The sequence below is a fragment of the Mytilus trossulus genome, chromosome 6, assembly GCF_036588685.1.
Source record: "Mytilus trossulus isolate FHL-02 chromosome 6, PNRI_Mtr1.1.1.hap1, whole genome shotgun sequence".
Classification (NCBI taxonomy): Eukaryota; Metazoa; Mollusca; class Bivalvia; order Mytilida; family Mytilidae; genus Mytilus; species Mytilus trossulus.
The window spans coordinates 83,629,451-83,654,483 of record NC_086378.1 but is presented as its reverse complement, the minus strand read 5'-3'; the positions used below and the strand labels follow the sequence as shown (position 1 = coordinate 83,654,483).

The window sequence follows — 25,033 nt, the reverse complement described above, 5'->3', positions numbered from 1 at the left end:
TTTGAGTGGGGCATCCATGTACTGGGGATACATTCTTGTTTAGTTATACTTTTGAGAAGGCGAAGAATATTCCAAAAGATTTGACAATGTATGATGCTGTTGCAATGCACTTATTCTTGACTTTTATAGACCTGGATATGAAAAAATTACAATTTCATCTTATCTTTGCTCCTTGATTCATAACCTTTATAGCCATTTACACAAAGATTTTCTAATTTTAGGTTGGCATGTTAGACGCTATCCCAGGGTTGATCAATGCTATCAGAATGATTCACTCTATATCCAGATACTACAACACATCCGAACGTATGACATCTCTATTTGTCAAGGTAAGTTATACAGCATGCTGTTGACCTAACATGCATTTCAAACCTATGTGAAGTTACTTTAATTCTACAAAACTAAAGAAAGAAAAAGTAAAAAACTATAATTCTACAAAACTAAAGAAAGAAAAAGTAAAAAACTATAATTCTACAAAACTAAAGAAAGAAAAAGTAAAAACATAAAAACACAGAACTTGAAAGAAAATTCAAAATGAAAAGTCACTAATCAAATGGTAAAACTAAAAGCTAAAACACATCAAACGAATGGATAACAATTGTTATATTCCTGACACTAGTACAGGCATTTTCTTATGTAGAGAATGGTGAATTAAACCTGGTTTTATAGCTAGCTAAATCTCTCACTTGTAAGCAAAAGGATTAAATGACCATGATTTAAAAAAAAAAAGACAACAGTAAACAAAATAAAAATGAAGGAAAGACTCTACTCTATTGAAACTAGTCTTTAATTCCATTAAAAAAAACAGAATTGAAGTCTTCTGAAACATGGTAAAAATTGCATAATATGTCAAAGTTTCGAATCAAACTCCTCCATAACATGTTTGACAGGTTAGTGCAGGGTTGAGCTCTCACAATTATTGTCATGTAAGGGATGTTTAAAATCTGACAATAAGATATGGGTTTTCTTGATTGTAAAAGAAAGTACTGTAACCTTGTTGTTGCTTACATTTGGGTCAGTTAGACTCTGGTGGATAGTTGTCTCATTGTCAGTCATAACAGATTTTCTTATTTTGATATTTCCATTTCAGATCACCAACCAGATGATAACAGCCTGTAAGTCGTACATCTCGTGTGGTGGATACGAGACTGTGTGGACACAGAAACAGGAGGATATGGTCAGAAAACTCAACGATTGCATCAAACTTAACGAAGAATATCAACGATGCTTTCATAAAACTAAGGAAAAGTTAGAGAAGATGCCAAATGAACGTCCATTTGAATTCTCAGAGATGTACATCTTTGGAAAGTTTGATACGTTTACAAGAAGATTGAAAAAGATCATTGAAATGTTTGAGACCATTTCTCTTTATTCTCATCTGTCTGAATCGAAGATTGAAGGTTGGTATAATTCTTATACCCCCAGGACTTAATGGACAAGTTTTTTAAAATATACTAAAGAAATAAACACAAAAAATGAATTTTTATTTAAATTTGAAAGACAATTTGTTTTTAGATCATTTCTAAATTTTGATTCTTAAAAAGTAAATGTAGTAACAGTTCTGTTGAACATTATTTATTGGTTTTTATTGAACTAAAACTAGATAGAAAAAATCACTGATATATTTTTTGTTTACAGAGATTGACAAAATGGCCAACAGATTTAGTGTGATCACTACTGCAATGAAGAAGAAGACGTACGATTTTCTTGATCAAAGGAAACAGGAATTTGATACTGATTTTGATGAGTTCAAAAGAATGGTTGCTGAACTACATGTATGTATCATTTAATTATAATGATCCTATCAGTTTTATATACATATTGATAGAGACAAAAAGAAAGATATAAGCATAAATGTATTAAGGTCTGGATGACACATTTTTAAGGACAATTTGGAAAAGGACTAATATGTTAAAAGATATAAAATTAATAGATGATATCTGTTATATTCCTGACTTGTAAAGCTTATATATTGAGTTAAACCTCTTATATATTTTCTGACTTCAGACACATGTAATTCAACATGTGTAATATAATGTGGTATGATGATTTCTAAAAGTGTTGCACATATATAACAATGATTTAGGCAGATTTGGACAAAGAAAATAACTTTAATCAAAATTTATGAAAAATCAAGCAGTCTTGTTTCCTGATGGATTTTTTTGTGACTGTTATACAAGTGATAGGTTAAGCCAGCTGTAAAACCATGTTTTAATCCACCATTTTTTGCATAAGAAAATGCCTGTACCAAGTCAGGAAAATCTTATTGCAATAAGATTTGAGAATATGATTGTACACCTTGTTGCTGATAAGACTTTCCCTGGATTTTTGTTAGAATGTGTATTGTTTTGTCATTCAATGCTATTTCAGATCAAGCTATTTTAAAACAAAAGGGTCTGTTTCACTTGTAAAATCAAATACTCAATTGAAAATTTGATATTTTAGGCCAACCTACAGTCGTTTATGGATACTAAATTTGAGAGGATTAGCAGCACTCCTAGAGCAATAGTCTTACTGAGGAAGTTTGAGAAGTTAGATTTACCAAATCTTGGAATTAATGAGAAATTCCATCGCATCCTGAGTCATTACGGAAGGGATATTGAGATGGTGTCTAAAATCTACCAGAAAAATAAGAATGATCCTCCCGTTGCTAGAGATCTACCACCAATTGCAGGTCAGTTATTTATTCTGGTATTTGAGATCAGAAATATTTAGCTATTTCGGCAATGTTAAGGCAGTTGATTTTAAAATGTAAATAGTGACAATGGCAATTATAAGACCACAAAAAATGATTTATTATTTCTGAAGACTTAGTAGATAGATAAGCCATGCTTACCTCATTTATTATTTTTAAAAGGATTAAAAATAAAAAACAGTCTCTACGTTTTGCAAAGAAATGTGATTTATATAAAATTTGAATAAATTTGTTGTTTAGGTAAAATATCCTGGGCCCGCCAGTTGTTCCGTCGTATTCAGGAGCCTATGGAGATATTCCAACAGCAACCCAGACTCTTGGAGGGAAATGATGCCAAGAAGATTATCAAAAACTACAACAAATTGGCCAAATGTCTGTTAGAGTTTGAAGTCCTTTATCATAGAGGTTGGCTGAGACAGGTTAGTATAGATTTAGAGTCACATGACAGATTAAGAGGTGTCTACTTTTTTTATTCAACATGAATTTATTATTTTTTCATGCAAATTTTGAGGGTATAGATGAACCAAAAATTTAAAAGTTAATAGTCAATACAATTATGATAGGCTTGTATGTGTACTTGTTGAATCCACAAAAATTTAATTATACCTTCTAAATGGCAGAGTTCTGTTTAACATCTGTCTGTCCATCCATCTGTCAGTTCATCCATCTGTCCCATGAATATTTTCGTCTCCTTTTTCTCAGGAACTACCAGACAAGTTCTGAAATTTGTTTTCAGGGTTAATATAAATCAGTTATACCGTGTGATGCATTTTCAAATTCATCAATCAACAACTTCTTGTTTATCGAAATATTTCGGCAGGGATATTATCAGTGAGCTTAGTTCGCAGTTTTTACTGGATATAGGACATCTACGAAAAAACATTCACCAGTATGACAAAAATAATTGAATCCAGAGTGTATTATTAGTGGATGTAAAAATTCTATATTATGGAAAAGATATTAGAGCAATTTGTGCAAAGGAGACATTTTTTAAAAATAAGCCTTAAGTTCTGCAAGTAAAGATAAACAAGTTATGCCAAGGAAAATGTCTTTACAGTTAGTCTAAAATGAATTAGCTATTAACTTATTCCTTATGTTGTAGATTGAAGCAGCTCGTTCAGGACTTCAGTCATCAGTGTTGGTCAGACACCCAGAATCTAACGAACTCTATGTGAACTTTGACCCTCAGATTTTGACTATGATCAGAGAGACAGAATGTATGGCAAGGTTAGGGCTAGAGATTCCACAACTTGCCAGGACCATGAGAGCTAAACAGACAGAATACAAGGACCACTACAATGCTCTCCAGGTAATAAGTTATGTGTGGGGTTAGGGGGGGGTAAGGTTAGGGCTAGAGATTCCACAACTTGCCAGGACCATGAGAGCTAAACAGACAGAATACAAGGACCACTACAATGCTCTCCAGGTAATAAGTTATGTGTGGGGTTAGGGGGGGTAAGGTTAGGGCTAGAGATTCCACAACTTGCCAGGACCATGAGAGCTAAACAGACAGAATACAAGGACCACTACAATGCTCTCCAGGTAATAAGTTATGTGTGGGGTTAGGGGGGGTAAGGTTAGGGCTAGAGATTCCACAACTTGCCAGGACCATGAGAGCTAAACAGACAGAATACAAGGACCACTACAATGCTCTCCAGGTAATAAGTTATGTGTGAGGTTAGGGGGGTAAGGTTAGGACTAGAGATTCCACAACTTGCCAGGACCATGAGAGCTAAACAGACAGAATACAAGGACCACTACAATGCTCTTCAGGTAATAAGTTATGTGTGGGGTTAGGGGGGGTAAGGTTAGGGCTAGAGATTCCACAACTTGCCAGGACCATGAGAGCTAAACAGACAGAATACAAGGACCACTACAATGCTCTCCAGGTAATAAGTTATGTGTGAGGTTAGGGGGGTAAGGTTAGGACTAGAGATTCCACAACTTGCCAGGACCATGAGAGCTAAACAGACAGAATACAAGGACCACTACAATGCTCTCCAGGTAATAAGTTATGTGTGGGGTTAGGGGGGGGGTAAGGTTAGGGCTAGAGATTCCTCAACTTGCCAGGACCATGAGAGCTAAACAGACAGAATACAAGGACCACTACAATGCTCTCCAGGTAATAAGTTATGTGTGGGGTTAGGGGGGGGTAAGGTTAGGGCTAGAGATTCCACAACTGGCCAGGACCATGAGAGCTAAACAGACAGAATACAAGGACCACTACAATGCTCTCCAGGTAATAAGTTATGTGTGGGGTTAGGGGGGGCAAGGTTAGGGCTAGAGATTCCACAACTTGCCAGGACCATGAGAGCTAAACAGACAGAATACAAGGACCACTACAATGCTCTCCAGGTAATAAGTTATGTGTGGGGTTAGGGGGGGGTAAGGTTAGGGCTAGAGATTCCACAACTTGCCAGGACCATGAGAGCTAAACAGACAGAATACAAGGACCACTACAATGCTCTCCAGGTAATAAGTTGTGTGTGGGGTTAGGGGGGGGTAAGGTTAGGGCTAGAGATTCCACAACTTGCCAGGACCATGAGAGCTAAACAGACTGAATACAAGGACCACTACAATGCTCTCCAGGTAATAAGTTATGTGTGGGGTTAGGGGGGGGTAAGGTTAGGGCTAGAGATTCCACAACTTGCCAGGACCATGAGAGCTAAACAGACAGAATACAAGAACCACTACAATGCTCTCCAGGTAATAAGTTATGTGTGGGGTTAGGGGGGGTAAGGTTAGGGCTAGAGATTCCACAACTTGCCAGGACCATGAGAGCTAAACAGACAGAATACAAGGACCACTACAATGCGTTGCAGGTAATAAGTTATGTGTGGGGTTAGGGGGGGTAAGGTTAGGGCTAGAGATTCCACAACTGGCCAGGACCATGAGAGCTAAACAGACAGAATACAAGGACCACTACAATGCTCTCCAGGTAATAAGTTATGTGTGGGGTTAGGGGGGGGCAAGGTTAGGGCTAGAGATTCCACAACTTGCCAGGACCATGAGAGCTAAACAGACAGAATACAAGGACCACTACAATGCTCTTCAGGTAAATGTTTGCTTCAAGGGTCTTTTACTGAACTAAGATTTTTTGGAGAATTTTATTTGAATGTCTGTCTTTATTCATATATTTAAAAGATAAGTTTTCATTCTGGGCTGTTTCAAGATATAAATTATTTATTTGGGGGCTTAATTTTCATTAATAGGATTTCAGATGTTAGAAAATGACACAAATAGGTATAATAATATAGACACTGTCTAATAAATAAATCTGTTATGTTTTAGATGATGCTCCAGGAAACACAGAGAGTGAAGGGTAAAATACCAACAGCTTTTGAAGCTTTAATGGGTCCACACATCAGTAAAGTGGACACTGCTTTGGAACCAGGCCTTATTAAACTAAGCTGGACTTCTCTAAACATCCAGGAATACATGGACAGAGTCTATAAAACCTTAGCTGATCTAGAACTTCTGATGGACAGAGCTCATGATGTGAATGAGTTCCGTATTGAGTCTGTACTGAAAGAAATGGCGGGAACTACATTGTGTCAGTTACCTGAAGATGAACCATGGACTGTGGAAAAATTCTTAGAAAATACACAGGTATATTGAATGGATCATCTTAAGTAATATGACTCTTAAAAATCTAGAACAGAATAAATAATTTGATAAAGAGGTCCTTAAAGAGCAAAATAGATTTATACCTATACAAATATAACTTTAAAATTTCTAGCAACAGAAGGATATCGTTGAAAATATACAGGTTCAAATTTAGATTGGTTTTAACTGGACCATCAAGAATTCGGACTAGAAATTTTACAGAATATTGTAAATTCAGAAATTATTTGTTGATTTTGATTAATTCCAATAATGTGACTTGAACAGTATTGCAATAATTAGAACTTGCATTCTGATATCTGACACACATACCTATATGCAGACTTTTCCTAAAATTGCAATAATTAATCTCACAATTCTTTGATACTGTAAAACCAACTTATTTTCACGGATACTTTATTTTGCGTTTATACCCAGCTAGTCAATTTTGCGGCGATTTAAATTCGCGATTTTCTTATTTACTTAATGTAGTTTGATAGGGAAAGATCCAAGTTATTCCTTTTCGCAACGATTTAATTTCGCGTTATTTTTCTACTCGCGAAAATAAATTGCTCGCGAAATTAAGTTGGTTTACAGTAAATGATTATCTCTTTACTATTTTGATTGTAAACTAGACAGAAGTTCTAATGATTTGTTGTACTTCATACAGATGTTGTGTGCTAAAGGAGCCCAGGCCCTACAGACCAAGTCAATGGTGGTAGAAGAAGCCTCTAATGAGTTAATTAATATGTTATGTACCATGGAAATAGAGGAGGAGGAAGAGGAGAAGGAAAGAGAAGATGAAGATGAAGGAATAGGTAAAGGCAGATAACTGTGTTTTGTTGTCAATTTAGGTTATCGATACTTTCAATTTGTTAACTGATTTGGTGTGTGTTTTTTTTTCTGTTCATTGTTCTTTTTAGAGCTATTTCAAGTTATTGAATGACAAAAACAATATTAAGTAAATAAAAAAAGAAAGAGGTAAGGAATTATGCTGTTGTAAATTTCAATATTTTTAATAGAAAAAGGACCATACTGAAAGGTAGAAAAACACTGAAAATTTCTGAAACTTTTTGTCTTTCTGTTTTGAAACAATGATTTAAAAACAAACATGTTCCTTAAAAAACAATTGGCATTGAGCATTAAATGCATGTACCTTTACTTAATATCAATGATATTTACATTTTAGAACATGATAGAAGCCGAGATGGCAGCCCTACTGGTTCAGCCATGGGTCGTTCCAACAGCAGGAAGTCACGCCCTGTCTCATCCAAGGCTAATGCCATAGCCAAGAAGAAGAGAGAAATGAGAGAGAATTTAGAGGAGGCTGCAGGAGATTTACTGGCTCACTTTGAACATCGAAACCAAGATGCTCTAATGAAAGTAACAAGGAACACACTGGAGTCTCTGAAGAAGAGGATCTCTTCCAGTTCTATGTTACATTATATGGGTAATTGTTTTATTCTTCCAATCCATTGTGTAAGGTTTTCTTACTTCTGAACTATCAATCTACTATTAAGGTACTTTTATTTGTGGATTTAAATTTGCCATAGTGAACAAAAAGTGTATTTATTTAGAATTATGATTGTACAAAATTAATACATAGACTCTTAAATTTTCAAATACTTTTAAATCCCTCATGACTATAAATGCAAACTCATGTGGAAAAACAAATATTTATTATCAGGACTTTTCATGTGAAAGTATGGAGGTTTCAAACAAATTAGATGACCCCACCAATTATTTTTTATGTATAAAAATATTTTATACTGAACACCCGACTTTACAGATTCAGGAAGTTATGGAGACAAGAAAGACAAAAAAGAAACCAAACCATTCTTTAAGGCATATGCTGTATTAGCTATTCCTAACGTAGTTATGTCACCTGCCTTGGACGAGGTCCAACAAGCTGTGAACAAAGCTGCTCAACTTGTGGTCAGTGTTAGCAAAGGAATCAGTAAGTGGCACAAAGGTCTTCAGCCACAGGACACAATGATGTCCAACATGGAGCGCAGACCAAGTATGGCCAGTGTGTGTCCAGTGGATGAAGTGGACCATGGTAAGAAGGACGACGAGACAGCAGTCCAGACTTACACCATCCACAAACAGCCCAAGAATTATTACAAGGCTGTGTCCGAGAACAAAGAAGTGTCTAAACTCCAGTCACAGTTGTCAACCGCTATCAACTCTACTAAAAAGGTTAGAGAAGCAAGTTATTGGCAAAATATCATTTATAATCTATTGTCCTCACTGAATGAAGGAGTCATGCATCTTCATATATGATTTTACTAATATTTTAAATTATTTATTTATTCATTTTTCTTGTACAAGTATTGAAGAAAAAGTTTATTTTTTGAAAATACTTATTTTCATGTTTTAACTGCTTTTGCATACACTTACAAATTAAAAGATGTGGTATGATTGTCAATGACACAACTAACTATCCATAAACCAGATGATGTAGATTTACTGACTACCCGGTATGTACTTTTTAAGATGAAAAAAAAATATTGTTTTACATTCTGTAAGTGTTTTTTTTTCAATTGTTCAAATGTTGGAACATTCAAAAAGATTGCATTTGTAGACTTGTCCTGAACTTAATCTTTTTCATTAAAGGAGGTTACAACAGCTTTAGATAATTTCTCTGAATTCCATTCCGTGTGGATGTTAGATAGAGAAGAAGACTTAGAGAACTTTAACAAAGAGAATCCTAAGTTGTCAGAGTATGAGGCTAAGATCAAACATTATGAAGAAATGGAGATCCAGATTAATGCACTTCCTGAGTACTATGATGTTGGACCTATTGGAATGTACACAGGTAAAATATTGACATTTAATCATTTTTGGGGGAAAAACTTAACATTGAAGTTAAACTGAAAACTTACGAATGGCATACAAAAAAAAATGCTTACAAAAGGTCTTGTTCAAACATTTTATATTGTGAAACAGTTTTTCAATAATTTCACAATGTATACCACCTTCCTTCAAGGATAATGTTGACCAATTATCTCAAGCTATTTAGGGATGTACATTTCTCAGGAAAATAATTAAGAAATAATTCATGGGGGCTTGAATATATCGTGATTTTACCACGGGTTGGCCCTTTATGACAAATATTTTACCCTGAGCGATAGCGAGGGGTAAAATATCGGCATTAAGGGCCAACCCGTGGTAAAATCTAGATATATTCAAGCCCCCATGAATTATTTCGATTCTAATAATAATAATACTTTATTTCCGTAAGCAAATACAGCTTATTGGATTTACACAATATAAATATCCAATAGATAATATACAGCATAATATAACATTTATACACAAATTATACAAATCAATGAAAGAATTAAGAATTAAGCGGAGTATGACATATAGACATATTAAACTAAAAATAAACATTTGAATAATTAACCAATACGTGCTTTTTCTGCAGAAAATAAATATTTTCCTAGGTTGTTTAGCTCTTTGACATTTCTTACAGATAACAGTTGTACTAATTTAAAAGTAGATGGTTTCTCATAATAATAACTCTTTAAATATTTACATCTGATGTCGTTATATTTATCACATTCTAAAATAAAATGATACTCATCTTCAATAGCATTTTTATTACACATACTACACAAACGTTCATTTCTGGCTATATTATAGTATCTACCTGTTTCTATACATAGTGCATGAGCATTTATTCTATATCTAGTAATATAAGATATATACAAACTGTTTAACGGACGACTAAGGTAAAATTGCATAGTGTGGCCATCATGTAAATACTGATACAAAGTACATTTCGACGAATTTTCAAAATATGATAAACCTTCAGATATATAATTATCTATTACTCTTTGTTTAAATTCACTCAAAAATAAATCACTGTTTCTAACTCTCTGTGAAAACCAAACATCACTGAAACCATATTTACATAATATATCTCGTATCTTACAAGACCAATTTAGCTTGTCATTTGGCTTCACACAACTAGATTCGTACATATCTTTATATACATGTTTTAAAATACAGTTCTCTGTGTCTAACAATCTCAACCAGTAAGTTACCATTTTCACATATCTATTTACATACAAGGGCACTCTGCCCAACTCAAAATATACCATGTTATTAACAGTTCCTTTTCTAACTTTTAAAATTCTTTTCATATAATATAAATGCAATTTTTCTATATCTTCGGCTTTATGAAAGCCCCAGACTTCACTGGCATAATTCATTATACTTGTAACATAAGTATCAAATAAAGATAGTAAAGTTTCTATATTAAAAAAATCATCATATGTTTTGCTAAGTAAGCTGAAAGTAGCTTTTCTACCCTGTTCAGTTAGTGTCTTTTGTGTTACAGTAAATATACCGTTATAATTAAACAATAAACCCAGGTAAACAAATTCATTACATACTTCTACTATGTTACCATTTAAATACCATTTTTCATTATCTTTTATTTTACCTCTATTACGAAAAATTACAATTTTTGTCTTACTTAGATTTATATGTAGCCCATACTGTGTTGAACACTCATTCACAGTATCTATCATTTTTTGTAACTCAATTACACTTTCACTAAAAAGAACTGTATCGTCTGCATACATGAACAAATATAAATTTAACATTCTGACTTCATATGGCTCAATACCCTGTTTGATTAATTCTATTTCTATATCATTTACATAGAGCGAATATAAAAAAGGAGATAATGACTCCCCTTGCATCAATCCTGCGTTACAACTAAAAAACTCTGAAAACTGACCATCTAACTTAACACATGTTTTCAATTTAGAATACATAGATTTAATTAAACACAATAGATTACCAGTTATTCCACACTTAAGCATTTTTTGCCATAAAATAAGATGTGAGACGCTATCAAAAGCTTTAACATAATCAACAAAGCAACAATATAACCGTTTTCCTTTACGTAAAGATTTAGCTATAACAGAATGAAGAGCAAAGATTGCGTCCCTTGTACCATATCCTGGAATGAAACCGAATTGCGCATCTGTCAAAATACTGTTTTCTTTACACCATTTCATCAATCTAGTATGTATCACCGATGTGAATAACTTTCCAACGTGAGAAACCAGTGATATTCCTCTATAGTTACCCGTATCATTCATCGAGCCCTTTTTGAATAATGGTACTAATACGCTAGTAACCCATACTTCTGGGAACCATCCTGTACATAATATAACATTAAATAGCTTGCACAGTAACGGCAAAAGGACAGTTTTACACTCTTTAATAAATTCATTTAAAATATTGTCATATCCTGGCGCCTTTTCACGTTTGAGTTTCTTCACACATATGTCTATTTCTTGTTCTGTAAATGGGCGATCTAATTCTGAATAAACCGCATCATAGTTTTCATCATTTACTTGACCGTCTATAATATTGTCTTTTGATACTAAGTTCTTGAAATGTGCGACAAAGTCATCTAATGTTAAATTGCTATTTAGTGTTTTTCTTTTTCTTCGAAATTTTCTGTAAAAGTATTTTGGGTTGGTTCTTCTCATCGAACTAAACATATCCCCTCTCTGGGTTTTGTAACGCCTTTTTAAAGTATTTTCCATACGCTTAAATCTTTGTTTTGAAATATTTAAGTAAAGTCTATTTTCCTCACTTCTGCATAAATTAAACTGTGATAATGCTCGTTTGTAAGTCCGGTATAACTCTTTACATTCGTCACTTATCCACGGCTTATCCCGGTTAAAATCAGTTACTCCTAAATTTCGTTTTTTGCCGTTACAATAATCACACTTAACAGTTTTAATCACTTCTCTTTTCGTGTATTTTTCTGTAATGTTTAAAAAAATGTCGTTGGTTTCAGCCACAATTTCGTCAATATTGTCCGTTTCATTCATTCTATTCACAAGATCGCTAATTTTATCTACACTAGCACAAAGGTCTCTCTTTACATCATCTTTATACTCTTCATTCCAGTTATAGGTATTATATTTTATAATTTTACATGAACAAAAATCAGTTAATGATAATCCTTTCAGTTTGAAATCAATAATTACAGGAGCATGACATGAAAATGTATTAAAATTACCAATCATAAAATTATTTACTATAGAAAAAGATTCATGAGATAATAACACATAGTCAATAACGCTACAACCATTTTTATTTTGAAATGTAAATTTACCACTGCTTTTCCCGAACCGTCCATTACATACTCTAACCCCAGACGATTTACACAAGTCCAAAATCTTTCGACCAAAAGTGTTCGCAGGCTTTATGTCCTCAGTAGTTCGCTCACTCGGTAAATCGGGTGTGTAATCAATTAAACCACTTATATCACTTTGTAATTGAGTACTCAATAGATCATGCCCTATAAAGTCGTTTGCTTTACCAATTCGTCCATTCAGGTCACCAATTATAGCAATGTTACCTAATGCACCATAATGCTCTATATGTTCCTGTAAAACTTCAAATACGTCACAGTCATATTTGCGGTAAAATATATTTTTATCTGGTGGTACATATATAGCACATAAATATAAATCTTTACAATCAGACATAATAATATTGCTTATTTTCAACCATATCATACTGTCTGCACAACATTTTAAGACCTCAAGATACGAATTTAACCACTTTTTATAAAAAATAATAACACCGCCTCCATTGCATTTCTTCCTTTGCACATAATGTTTTTCGTAACCTGCTATCTCAAATTCTTTTGGGCATTTAACCCAACATTCGTTAAAACATAATATGTCATAATCAGCAATTTCATGTTGAAATTCGGCGTCGGCTAATTTTCTTATCAAACCTTTAGAAATGTTCCAAGAACATACTTTTAATGAATATTTAACGATTTCTTTTCTGTTTTTATTTGTATCATCCCCCGCTAATTTCTATTCATCGTATAAAACTCCCTCAACGAATAACTTGTCCCCAACCAAGTACGCAGTCTTCTTTTCTTTTCGTTTTTCCAACATTACCGGTATTAACTTTTTTCGTTTGGCTAACACTTCTTGTGGATATTGTGGACTAATTCCGAAATCTGACCCCTTTAGTCTTTTTGATGACTTTTGTACCATCTCGCGGTCACTGTACTTAGAAAATTTTACCACTATTGGCCTAGGTCTACTTTCTCCGACTTTTTTTTTACCAAGTCTGTACGCTTTTTCTAATTTAAGGTTTGCTTTGGCATTTTCAATTTTCAATGTTTGTTCACAGAAGTCTAAAATTATGTCTAAACAGTTTTCTTGTATGTTTTTCTTTCCTTCTCCGATATTACCTTCATCTACATTACCCTGAGCCCCGTTCGTCTCCATTTCTACATTAACTATTTTTTCTTCAATTGCAAAAAACAAAAGATTGTTACTCAAGTTTTGCGCCTCAACACCTGCTAATCTCTCCTTCACTGAATTACTGGTAGTTTTTGATACTTCAAAACTTTTTGTCAGAGTTTGAATTTTAGCTTTTATCGATTTGTGTTCATCTTTAATGTCTGACATGAATGCCGCACTTTGTTCCAATACACTTATTCTTTCTTTACATGTAATTATTTCGGTATCGACATTGCTAAATTTCTGTTCAAAATTATTCAATCTGTGTTCAATAGAATCCAATTTATTGAGTTTGATTTCAATATTGTCTACTTTACAACATAAAGTTTTAAGCATTAACTCAATATCACACGTATTTTGAAGCTGCTGTGGTGTTGGAGGGGGAGGCGGGCTTGTGAAAGGATGTGGGTACTGTTGGAACTGTTGTACAGGCGTAAAAGGGTATGCCACATTTGGAGTACTGGACTGAATTGGCGTATATTGATTGTAACCTTGATTCATAGTATTAATTTGATCGTAACTATTCGTTGGTGAACTGTTATTAAATGTACTCAACGTATTTTTAGTAAACACTACCTTGTTTTTGTCACTCTTTCTTTTAACTGTACTGTTTGTAAACAAAGAACTGTCTGAAGTAGAATTTCCTGATGAATTATTTCCTTTATCTGGTGTCGATCGCTTCAGTTTCTTGGTTTTTCGTTTTGTCATAACTTGTGTCAAGATAGAACATCCAACAAAATCATAATAAATGCTGTATAAATCCAATTAATTCAACTTTTTCAAGAAATTTTTTAACAAGAAAATTTCACTGCCACCATACTGGCGCATGCGTATTTTTATAAGACAAATACGGCAATTGTTTTGGATCGAAGCGCTCTAGGTGATAGCCATTATTTGCCGTTCCCATAAATTAACGCACTTTTAGATTGGCGTAAAAGAACGGAGCAAATAGAATAAGTGACATGCTAAAACTATTCACAAAACTTAATTAGATAGATTTGGATGAATTTTAATGATTATTTACTTATATGTCTTCTATGTATATAAAAAGTGGGCTTATACCACATTTTAGCATCGTTTGTTTACGTTTCCTTGTTGTGATGATTTTCGGTATCAAAAGCGTGTATTTTCCCGTAAAATGCTTAAATTATAACGTCATCATTCTATGACGTCCGGTACTTCATTCATAAAAAAACATATGACGTGGGAGTACGATAGGAACAGCCAATGCAATATATTCATATTTTACCACGGGTGTGTACTCAAAGCGTTTGAAGGACGTCATGTTAGAATAATAAATATATAAGTCTTGTGAATATTTATACTCATAGCATTCAATTTGTTTCAGTTTTGTTGAAATAATCCCTGAAACTTTGCTGATACATTATTTTCTAGCAATACATTAATTTTATCAAAATAAAAGAGTGATAACTCATGTGTGCAGCATGTTCAGTTATTGAAAACTTAGAAATACTGGTTTTGTTGACTGTTTTGACCCTAAGAATTTATATAAAAAATATAACAGAGGTAACAGATATAATAGACAAGACGAGACAATATTTTATTTGAGTATCACCTCTTAGAAAAGATTTATATAATATTCAAATTTTCAATATAAAACAAGAGCCATTCAAAAAAGAGTTATGAGAGACTATAATATGAGATGTGAATTTTATACAACAACCTTTAAAATGGAAATATTTTTACAGAGAGATTAAAACTTGGTTTGACTATTGAAACCAAGCAATGGAGAGTTCACTTTGGCAAGGCTTGTAATCAGAAATACAGTTCTGAGATGGAGGAGATGTTTGAATTTATAGAAGACCTTAACAAGAGGTTGTCACGACCTCTAAAAGACCTTGATGACATCAGATATGCCATGGGGTCGCTGAAGGATATCAGAGAGAGTGAAATCAGAATTGATATGGGAATTACTCCAATTGAGGTATGAACTGATATATACTATTCAATTCTCCATTTCATTTGAGATTTAGAATGTCTGTTTTATTATTACTTTTATAATTTTAAGTAAAAAAAATTTACTGTCCTCCTGGGTAGTGAATTTCAAATGATATGTAAATGTTGATGTCCTACTGTCATTCTAACATTCTGACTATTTGTACAAAAATTGTAAATGCTTTCATGCCTACTGTGAGTTATCAGCAAATTTTTAGTAAGATTTTGTAAAAAATATCAGCAATATCTAGGATGAGTTGGTTTTTCTCATTTTTAGCTCACCTGGCCCGAAGGGCCAAGTGAGCTTTTCTCAGCACTTGGCGTCCGTCGTCCGTCGTCGTCCGTCGTCGTCCGTCGTCGTCGTCGTTAACAATTTACATTTTGAACTTCTTCTAGAGAACCACTGAATGGAATGGAACCAAACATGGCATGAATGTTCCTTATGAGGTGCTGACCAAGTGTTGTTACTTTGTAGCCGATCCATCATCCAAGATGGCCGCCAGCGGGGGACTTAGTTTAACATAGGACACTATGGGAAATGCATACAAATGACTTCTTTTAGAGAACCATTGAATGGAATGAAACCAAACATGGCATGAATGTTCCTTATGAGGTGCTGACCAAGTGTTGTTACTTTGTTGCCGATCCATCATCCAAGATGGCCGCCAGCCGGGGACTTAGTTTAACATAGGACCCTATGGGAAATGCATACAAATGACTTCTTTTAGAGAACCACTGAATGGAATAAAACCAAACATAGCATGAATTATCCTAATGGGGTGCTGACCAAGTGTTGTTACTTTGTAGCCGATCCATCATCCAAGATGGCCGCCAGCGGGGGACTTAGTTTAACATAGGACCCTATGGGAAATGCATACAAATGACTTCTTCTAGAGAACCACTAAATGGAATGAAACCAAACATAGCATGAATGTTCCTTATGGAGTGCTGACCAAGTGTTGTTACTTTGTAGCTGATCCATTATCCAAGAAGGCAGCCAGCGGGGGACTTAGTTTAACATAGGACCCTATTGGAAATGCATACAAATCACTTCTTCTAGTGAACCACTGAATGGAATGAAACCAAACATGGCATGAATGTTCCTTATGTGGTGCTGACCAAGTGTTGTTACTTTGTAGCTGATCCATCATCCAAGATGGCCGCCAGCGTGGGACTTAGTTTAACATAGGACCCTATGGGAAATGCATACAAATGACTTCTTTTAGAGAACCACTGAATGGAATGAAATCAAACATGGCATGAATGTTCCTAATGTGGTGCTGACCAAGTGTTGTTACTTTGTAGCCGATCCATTATCCAAGATTGCCGCCAGCGGGGGACTTAGTTTAACATAGGACCCTATAAGGAAATGCATACAAATGACTTCTTTTAGAGAACCACTGAATGGAATAAAACCAAACATTGCATGAATGTTCCTTGTGAGGTGCTGACCAAGTGTTGTTACTTTGTAGCTGATCCATCATCCAAGATGGCCGCCAGCAGGGAACTTAGTTTAACATAGGACCCTATGGGAAATGCATACAAATGACTTCTTTTAGAGAACCACTGAATGGAATAAAACCAAACATGGCATGAATGTTCCTTATGAGGTGCTGACCAAGTGTTGTTACTTTGTAGCCGATCCGTCATCCAAGATGGCCGCCAGTGGGGGACTTTTGAATGAAATTAAACATGTTCCTTTTCTTATAAATGAGGTTGTGTTGTCACTTTTAGCCAAATTTTATATTTTTTTATATGATTTCAAAAACCCAAGTAGAATCAGGTGAGCGATACAGGCTCTTGAGAGCCTCTAGTTTTTGTTAAAAATGCTAGGAAATACAACCTTTTGTCTTTTAAATTTTTGAGTTGTTTTCAGATTTTTTTCTCTTTTGATGGAGTACACTGCAAAAGAAACAAAGTAATTTCATTTTATCTTTTTGTGAAGTATGATCTTATTGGTAAATATCTTTGTAGGAATCGTATGCTATGTTAAACAAACATGAATTACCTGTAAACAAAGAAGAGATGGAGAGATGTGACACACTGAGATATTCCTGGGAGAAATTACAGGCCCAGGCTGCTGAGGTGCAGACGACACTCCTAGAAGTACAACCATTGTTTAAAACAGAACTCATTGAGAATGTTAAAACTTTCATTGGTGATTGTGATGACTTCTGTGGCGGTTATGATACGGTAAGTCAACATGTATAAATATTTGAATTAACTGTTAATTGACACAATTTTGGGATGTTTTCATTATTGAAAATAGGACAGAATGGCTTTTCTGATGTGATAAGAACTAACATTTCAAATTTTAATAACGTTATTATTAGAAGCATTTCCTGAAATCCTAATCCTAAAATTGTGTCCATTATTTAATTTCTTGATTTTGCCAATGTCTGCATACAAGTGTGAAGAAAATGTGTATTTCATTGAATGTCTCCGAACTAAGTGGTTAACCTATACCAATGTAATCGAAGAAAATTGGCAATTAATGAATAATAATGCATCAACCTCAATATTAAGAAAAATAATATATGGTTTGGCTCAAAGAAAAATAATTGTCAAAGGTTTGACATGTGTACCAATAAACTTGAGTTTAAAGAGTTATGAGTTGTCATTGTCAAAATGTCTATCTCTTTAGATGTTTTTAATAAATCACAATATTTTGGTGAAATTTTTTTTTAAATTTTTTTTTTAAGAATAAATTTGTTCATCATGTACACATTTGTTTACATGTAAATATATATTGTAGGCTGGACCTATGGTACCTGGTGTAGCGCCAAGAGAGGCCTCAGACAGACTTGTCATTTTCCAGAACAATTTTGACATTTTGTATAAGAAATACATCACCTACACTGGTGGTGAAGAACTGTTTGGTCTGCAGGTTACAGAGTATCCTAAATTACTCAATATTAAAAAGGAATTAAATCTGCTACAAAAGTTATATGGCTTGTACAACAATGTGTTGGAGACTGTACATGGATATTATGATATCCTTTGGGTAGATGTCAATATTGATAAAATCAACAACGAACTGCTAGAATTCCAAAACAAGTATGTTATTAATACAGCCTTTAGTTGTAAAACTTGTTTCTGTATCTGATATTATTTTTTTCAATATTTAAGATTTAAAATTTTAGATAGATAGTTTCATTTTCTTATTTGCACATTTTCCCATATAATTTCAATTTCTCACATGTCACACATTTAAGAATAACATGAGATAAACTTTAAAATTTTAAAGAAATGTACTCTCTCACGTTTGTAATTCCTAATGGATAAAAATCAGTTTATAATTTAAAATTTAAAAGTGAAAATGATAAAGCAAAGTTTTAGCATAGGTTTAACTGTTGAACAAAATATTTTTTATTTGGTAGCCAAAGAATAATAGATCTGATATGAACTAATTCCTGACTGTTGAAATCATGAATGTATTATGATTTATAGGTGTAGAAAGCTCCCTAAAGCTCTCAAAGACTGGCCAGCTTTTGACGATCTAAAGAACACCATTGATGATTTCAACAACATGGTTCCTTTGTTAGAACTGATGACAAACAAGGCCATGAAGCCTCGTCATTGGGCAAGAATGGCAGAGGTCACAGGTCATGTCTTTGATGTAGAAAGTGAGACATTCCAGTTGAGAAATATTCTAGAAGCTCCTCTGTTACAGTTTAAAGAAGATATTGAGGTATTTATTTTCAAATTTGATTGGAGGAGTGAAGAAATTCTTTTTACGACTGATTTGTAACAAATGAAATACTAAAAGGCTTAATTTTTTTTAAAACATTTTATATACAAGAATTGATAACTTTATTCAATATGTAAAGGAGATATGACATTATTTCCAATGACACAATTATCCACCAGAGTCCAAAGAATAAGGATATGAATTCAAATTTTCAAATAAAATGCATATCGAAATAAACTGCACATTCATTCAGTGTTGTGTAAAACAGTTACAATGTAATACATTTAGTGTCAAATAAACAATAATCTATCAAAATATTGATTTACAGGACATCTGTATCTCAGCTGTTAAAGAGAAAGACATTGAAGCCAAACTGAAACAAGTGATAGCTGATTGGAACAACCAGGAATTCAGATTTGGTAACTTTAAGAATCGTGGAGAGCTACTTCTCCGAGGAGATACCACACAGGAAATCCTCACCAATATGGAAGATTCTCTTATGGTTCTCAGCTCCCTAATGAGTAACAGGTACAAATATCATCTAGTATTTTTTTAATTATATTTTTTTTATAATCTAACTGTATAATTACTATATAACTGTGAACCTTAATAGTCAATTTTGTATTCTAAAAAGTAAGTTTGGAAGTAATTTAGACCAACTTTGAAATGAATACCTGAAAACACAGTTTTATTTAAAGATGAAAAAAAATCATTTGCATAACTATTTGTTTACTACAAAGTTTTTTTTATTACACGTCGAATACATTTCCTAATTATATGTAATTTTCCATATTTTATTTTGTATATTAGTTGTACTGTTAAGTGTATGAGAAGGTCTGAGGTTATCTGGAGGTATTAAGCATGTTGTTGTAATCCTACAAGGACCATTTTATTTTCATTTGTATGAATTTCTATAAATCCAAATATTATATTTGACTATTTTATTCACCATCTATATATGTCTATCTTATGAGTTTTGACTTTTGTTTTAAAAAATGAGTGTAAGCTCTTTAATTATAAATTGGCCATACCCATTTGGTTAAGATAAAGCACACAAAAGTCTTCACACTACATTTGTTTAATTATTTGCCAAAGGTTATTTTTTTTCAACACTCAACTATATTACACATCACAGAATTCCTTCAACAAATTCACAAAAAAATGTTTTGAGAAAAAATACTTGTTCTTCAATAATATTTCAGTTGATTTTTATGAAAAGAGCCCTGGGTTCTTAAATATTTTTCTTTTATATAATTTATTAAAATAACCAGTAATACGCAAATCACAATCATTTTGTTTTTATCATTGCTTTATAAAATTTTGATTTATAAGAATAACATATACAATACCTTTCTAAGCATTAAATCACAAAATTCTAACTCCATTCATACATATCTGTTATCAAAGTAAACAGTTAACTTTTCCTGCAAAATCCTCATCTAATCTGTTTTTTGTATGACATTTGTAGATATAACGTACCTTTTAAGAAGCAGATCCAGACCTGGGTACAGAACCTGACAAACTCCTCAGAAATTATAGAGAACTGGATGACCGTACAAAATCTGTGGGTCTATCTAGAGGCTGTATTTGTTGGGGGAGATATCGCCAAACAATTACCAAAGGTCAGTAAATTAGGACAAATGTATTCCCCAACATGTTTAAATGAACAACATATATATTCAGGCTATTAGAATTTACTAGGGATGGTTAGGATAAACTTTTCAAATTTCATTTAATCAGAATGATTTCACTATCAGGACTTTGTTTGTCAAATAAGAAAAAGCGCACAAATAATCATTAAAAAAGACTGATATATCTAGACAAAATCAATACTATAAACTCATCATAGATACCAGGATTCCAATTTTATATTTATGCCAGACACATGTTTTGTCTACAAAAGACTCAACAGTGCCAGTCCAATCAAAAAATGTTTAAAAGGCTAAATAAAGTACAAAGTTGGAAGAGCATTGAGGACCAAAAATTCTAAAAGTTTTTCCAAATATAGCATTGGTAATCTATTCCTGAGGAAGAAAAGCCTTAGTGTTTCAAAAATTTAAAGTTTTGTTAACTGTTAATGTACAATTATGATCATATCAATGATAACTCAACTCAACTATATCACTATACAGTAACTTAGGAAAAAATATGTGACTCACTGTATAACTATGATTTCAGGAAGCCAAAAGATTCAGTAACATAGATAAATCGTGGATTAAGATAATGACGAGATCTCATGAGACACCTAATGTTGTACAGTGCTGTGTGGGAGACGAGACACTGATGCAATTACTTCCACATTTACTGGAGCAGTTAGAACTTTGTCAGAAATCTCTCACTGGGTAAATTTAAATTCGGATCCATTTAAAGTGGAAATTACTGACATATTCTATAAAGGTGTTCATAAGAAACAAGAAATGTACTTATATAGATACTAACTTTGTATTTTAATTGATTAATCTTGAAATACTGTGTTTTTTTTAGTTTTTATCTCATTGGGATATACCTATATCCCTTCTTTTAAATCACTCCTGTAATAGTAAATTGGAAAATCTTGATACTCTAAGGAAAATGAAGAGGCTTAAATCATAAATGATTCTCCTTTTCATGCAGTTACAAAAAAAAAGCCAATCTCTTGCTGTGTATAAAATCAAGGAATGATACCTATTTACAAAAAAGAAAAAAGGGCCTCATTATAAAAATGTCCTATGAAAACTGAAATTCAACTAAAATCATTAAGAAAGACATTGTTTTTAATGTATCAATATTCCATTTCAGATACTTGGAAAAGAAGAGATTGTTGTTCCCTCGATTCTTCTTCGTGTCAGACCCTGCTTTGTTAGAGATTCTGGGTCAGGCCAGCGATCCTCACACAATCCAGGCTCATTTGTTGTCAGTCTTTGATAACATTAAGACTGTCAAGTTCCACGAGAAACATTACGATATGATTCTCTCTATCCACTCATCAGAGGGAGAAACTATTGATGTAAGTAAAATGTGTAATTCATTCTCCCTTTTCTGTGTTGTTTAGATTTATTGGAGCAATTTCATGAAATAAATATAACTAAAGAACAAGTTCACAGTTCCCACCATTATAGATAAGACAGTAACACTTTATTGAAACACTTATATCTATGTATGGATACAAAGACTTTATTTATTTTTGCATGTTAGTCTTAAAATTTCCTGTATTTCCAGATTAATAGCATAAGACACAATAAGCAACAAGAAATTGTACATAATTATAAAAAACTAAGAAAATTTATAAAGAGTAGCTAGTCTTAATTCTTTTAGGAAAACATAGTCCCAAAATTATATGGAAATCTAGACCTATAACTTTATAAATGTTTGTATAAACAGGCATGTTGATCTCCTCATATGAAACTATCTTTCCAATATAAAAATGAATGTGTATTTCTGAGACTTGAGTTTTCCATATAATAGATAAATATTTATATTTCAGCTGGAGAAGTCTGTGAAAGCAGAGGGTAACGTAGAGGTTTGGCTGATGGCCTTGATGACAATGGCCCATAAATCTCTCCATGGTGTCATCAGAACTGCTGCCATGGCAACACAGGATACAAACTTCCAGCTGCTAGAGTTCTTAAACATGTTCCCTGCACAGGTTTGTTTATTTATTTCCTTCTACTGGGTACCAGTAACATGTACTGAATTTACTGGGTTGTCAGATTATTATGTTTGAATATTTCGTGCAAAAAATTTGCAGAAATTAAAAACCAATATTGATATCATTATGATTACCAACTAAACTCCTCAAAATTAAAGGATAATAAATATAATAATTGCAATAGATTCAGATGTCATCCTCATCTTCTGTAAAAATTTAAATATCAGTATTGGGTTATGATTTAATCAATTCAGCTCAACTGAAAAATTAAACAGTCAAAAGTTCATAATATAAAAGTAGATATTGGTATAAAATATAAATTAATGTACATTTTTAGATGAATAAATATAAATTGATTTGAATTGTTTTGCAATAAGTGTCACACATTAACATTGATGTGTATTTATTGTGTAGGTTGGTATACTGGGTCTACAGTTTATCTGGACTAGAGATGCCACTGAGGCTTTGACCAATGCCCGACATGACCGTAAGGTGATGCAGCAGACCAATCAAGCCTTCCTGGAGTTATTGAACACTCTCATTGATCAGACGACCAAAGAACTTACACCGTTTGAGAGAATAAAGTTTGAAACTTCTATCACAATCCACATTCATCAGAAAGATATATTTGATGATCTGGTAGGTTATCATAGTCAAATTATTTTAAAAGTTATTAAGTAAAATGAGGACAAAAAGAAATTGAAATAGTGTCAGATACTTAAAAGGATTACTTCGAATAAAAAAAAAGTAGACAGTACAATAGACCACATCAACCAGCAACACATAACTCCTTAATTAAACCAGATACATGTACATATAGAGTTAAACACCAAGAAACACCATGTGGTAGACATACAAAAATTGTGGTTGAAAAGTAATTTGTTTTATGTTTGCCGAGGGAAAACCCATTTCTAGAACAGAAAATTGGGGTATTCATCAACAAGCCAGTTACCCGTCATGCAAATTCCAATAAAAAGTTTTCAATAATTGACAGGTGTCAATACAATATCTATGGCCCCAGAACAAGGGAAGTAACTAATAAAAATTAAGTGATTCCTCAAACTAACAAAAAACATGTAAAGTTTTGACAAAAGTAGACCTCTAATTTTAATATTTTGATTTACAGTGCAAAGCTCATGTGAAGACACCAACAGATTTTGAATGGCAGAAGCAGTCCAGATTCTATTTCGTAGAGGATCAGGACAAAACTCAAATCTCCATTACTGATGTTGATTTTATCTACCAGAATGAATTCCTCGGCTGTACAGAAAGATTGGTCATTACACCACTCACTGACAGGTATAAGACAGCTTATAGACTTTGCTTTGGTTTCAAGTTTTGAACTTTGCAATTGTTGTTATTCAGAAGTCAATTGAATTTATTGCATTGAATACTGTTTAAAAAAGGTTAATCAATTGGATTTGATTGAATAAAAGAAGATCGAATATATAAAATTCAGCTTTGTGTTACGTAATTTTAGTCTTTTAGAACCTTTGCAAAAAGTTTATTGAAACTGGAGCATTATTTTCAACAGGCTATAACTGTTTTCAATTTTTTATTAGCTATACATATTGCTTGCTTTCATCATCTGATCTCAGACCTTGACTATATCTATGAGAAAAGTCCCTGCTATGCAGATTATAATTAGATTTGTATATAATATATATATATTTAATTTTTCAGATGTTACATCACTTTAGCCCAGGCCTTGGGTATGTCTATGGGAGGTGCCCCTGCTGGACCTGCTGGTACAGGAAAGACTGAGACTGTCAAAGACATGGGACGTTGTCTGGGAAAATATGTTGTTGTCTTCAACTGTTCAGATCAGATGGACTTCAGAGGGTTAGGACGTATTTACAAAGGTAAAACTTTATAACATTTTCAAAGGAAGGAAGTAAGTTTTCTTTAAACTTAATCAGTTCAGAAAGGTCACACTAGAATAATCGGTGTTTCTTTCCAAATTTTCAAAGAAATTGGTTGGAAATAAAAAATTTTTTATTAAAAGCGGAAATGGGAAAAATATTCTCACTTTGTTCTTGAGTCTCAAATAAGATATTTGAAAAAAAAATGTTTCAGTTATTACGTTTCTTAAAAGTAAACCATCTTGAACTTTTTACTTGAGTAAAAGAGTTAAAGGATATGCTATAGTTTATTAA

General features: G+C 33.2%; 1 protein-coding gene across 11 annotated transcripts in view; it reads left to right on the top strand.

Annotated features, from left to right (window-relative positions):
• LOC134722045 (dynein axonemal heavy chain 5-like) overlaps window positions 1-25,033 on the top strand; it is a 112,564-nt gene that overhangs the window by 53,462 nt on the left and 34,069 nt on the right. For 7 of the 11 annotated variants that reach the window (XM_063585471.1, XM_063585468.1, XM_063585469.1 and 4 more), the window contains 23 exons: window positions 222-329; window positions 1,091-1,400; window positions 1,639-1,775; window positions 2,446-2,674; window positions 2,936-3,114; window positions 3,798-4,004; window positions 5,987-6,304; window positions 6,969-7,116; window positions 7,488-7,748; window positions 8,088-8,497; window positions 8,915-9,116; window positions 15,312-15,547; window positions 17,533-17,751; window positions 18,314-18,615; window positions 19,009-19,249; window positions 19,578-19,777; window positions 20,718-20,871; window positions 21,428-21,591; window positions 22,028-22,235; window positions 22,713-22,874; window positions 23,292-23,516; window positions 24,004-24,176; window positions 24,561-24,739. In XM_063585471.1, the coding sequence (XP_063441541.1) occupies window positions 222-329; window positions 1,091-1,400; window positions 1,639-1,775; window positions 2,446-2,674; window positions 2,936-3,114; window positions 3,798-4,004; window positions 5,987-6,304; window positions 6,969-7,116; window positions 7,488-7,748; window positions 8,088-8,497; window positions 8,915-9,116; window positions 15,312-15,547; window positions 17,533-17,751; window positions 18,314-18,615; window positions 19,009-19,249; window positions 19,578-19,777; window positions 20,718-20,871; window positions 21,428-21,591; window positions 22,028-22,235; window positions 22,713-22,874; window positions 23,292-23,516; window positions 24,004-24,176; window positions 24,561-24,739 (4,972 nt within the window). Of the gene's footprint in view, window positions 1-221; window positions 330-1,090; window positions 1,401-1,638; window positions 1,776-2,445; window positions 2,675-2,935; window positions 3,115-3,797; window positions 4,005-5,099; window positions 5,168-5,215; window positions 5,285-5,551; window positions 5,634-5,668; window positions 5,751-5,986; window positions 6,305-6,968; window positions 7,117-7,487; window positions 7,749-8,087; window positions 8,498-8,914; window positions 9,117-15,311; window positions 15,548-17,532; window positions 17,752-18,313; window positions 18,616-19,008; window positions 19,250-19,577; window positions 19,778-20,717; window positions 20,872-21,427; window positions 21,592-22,027; window positions 22,236-22,712; window positions 22,875-23,291; window positions 23,517-24,003; window positions 24,177-24,560; window positions 24,740-25,033 lie in introns of those variants that run through there. The other 4 variants (XM_063585479.1, XM_063585478.1, XM_063585476.1 and 1 more) reach the window with 4 other exon arrangements.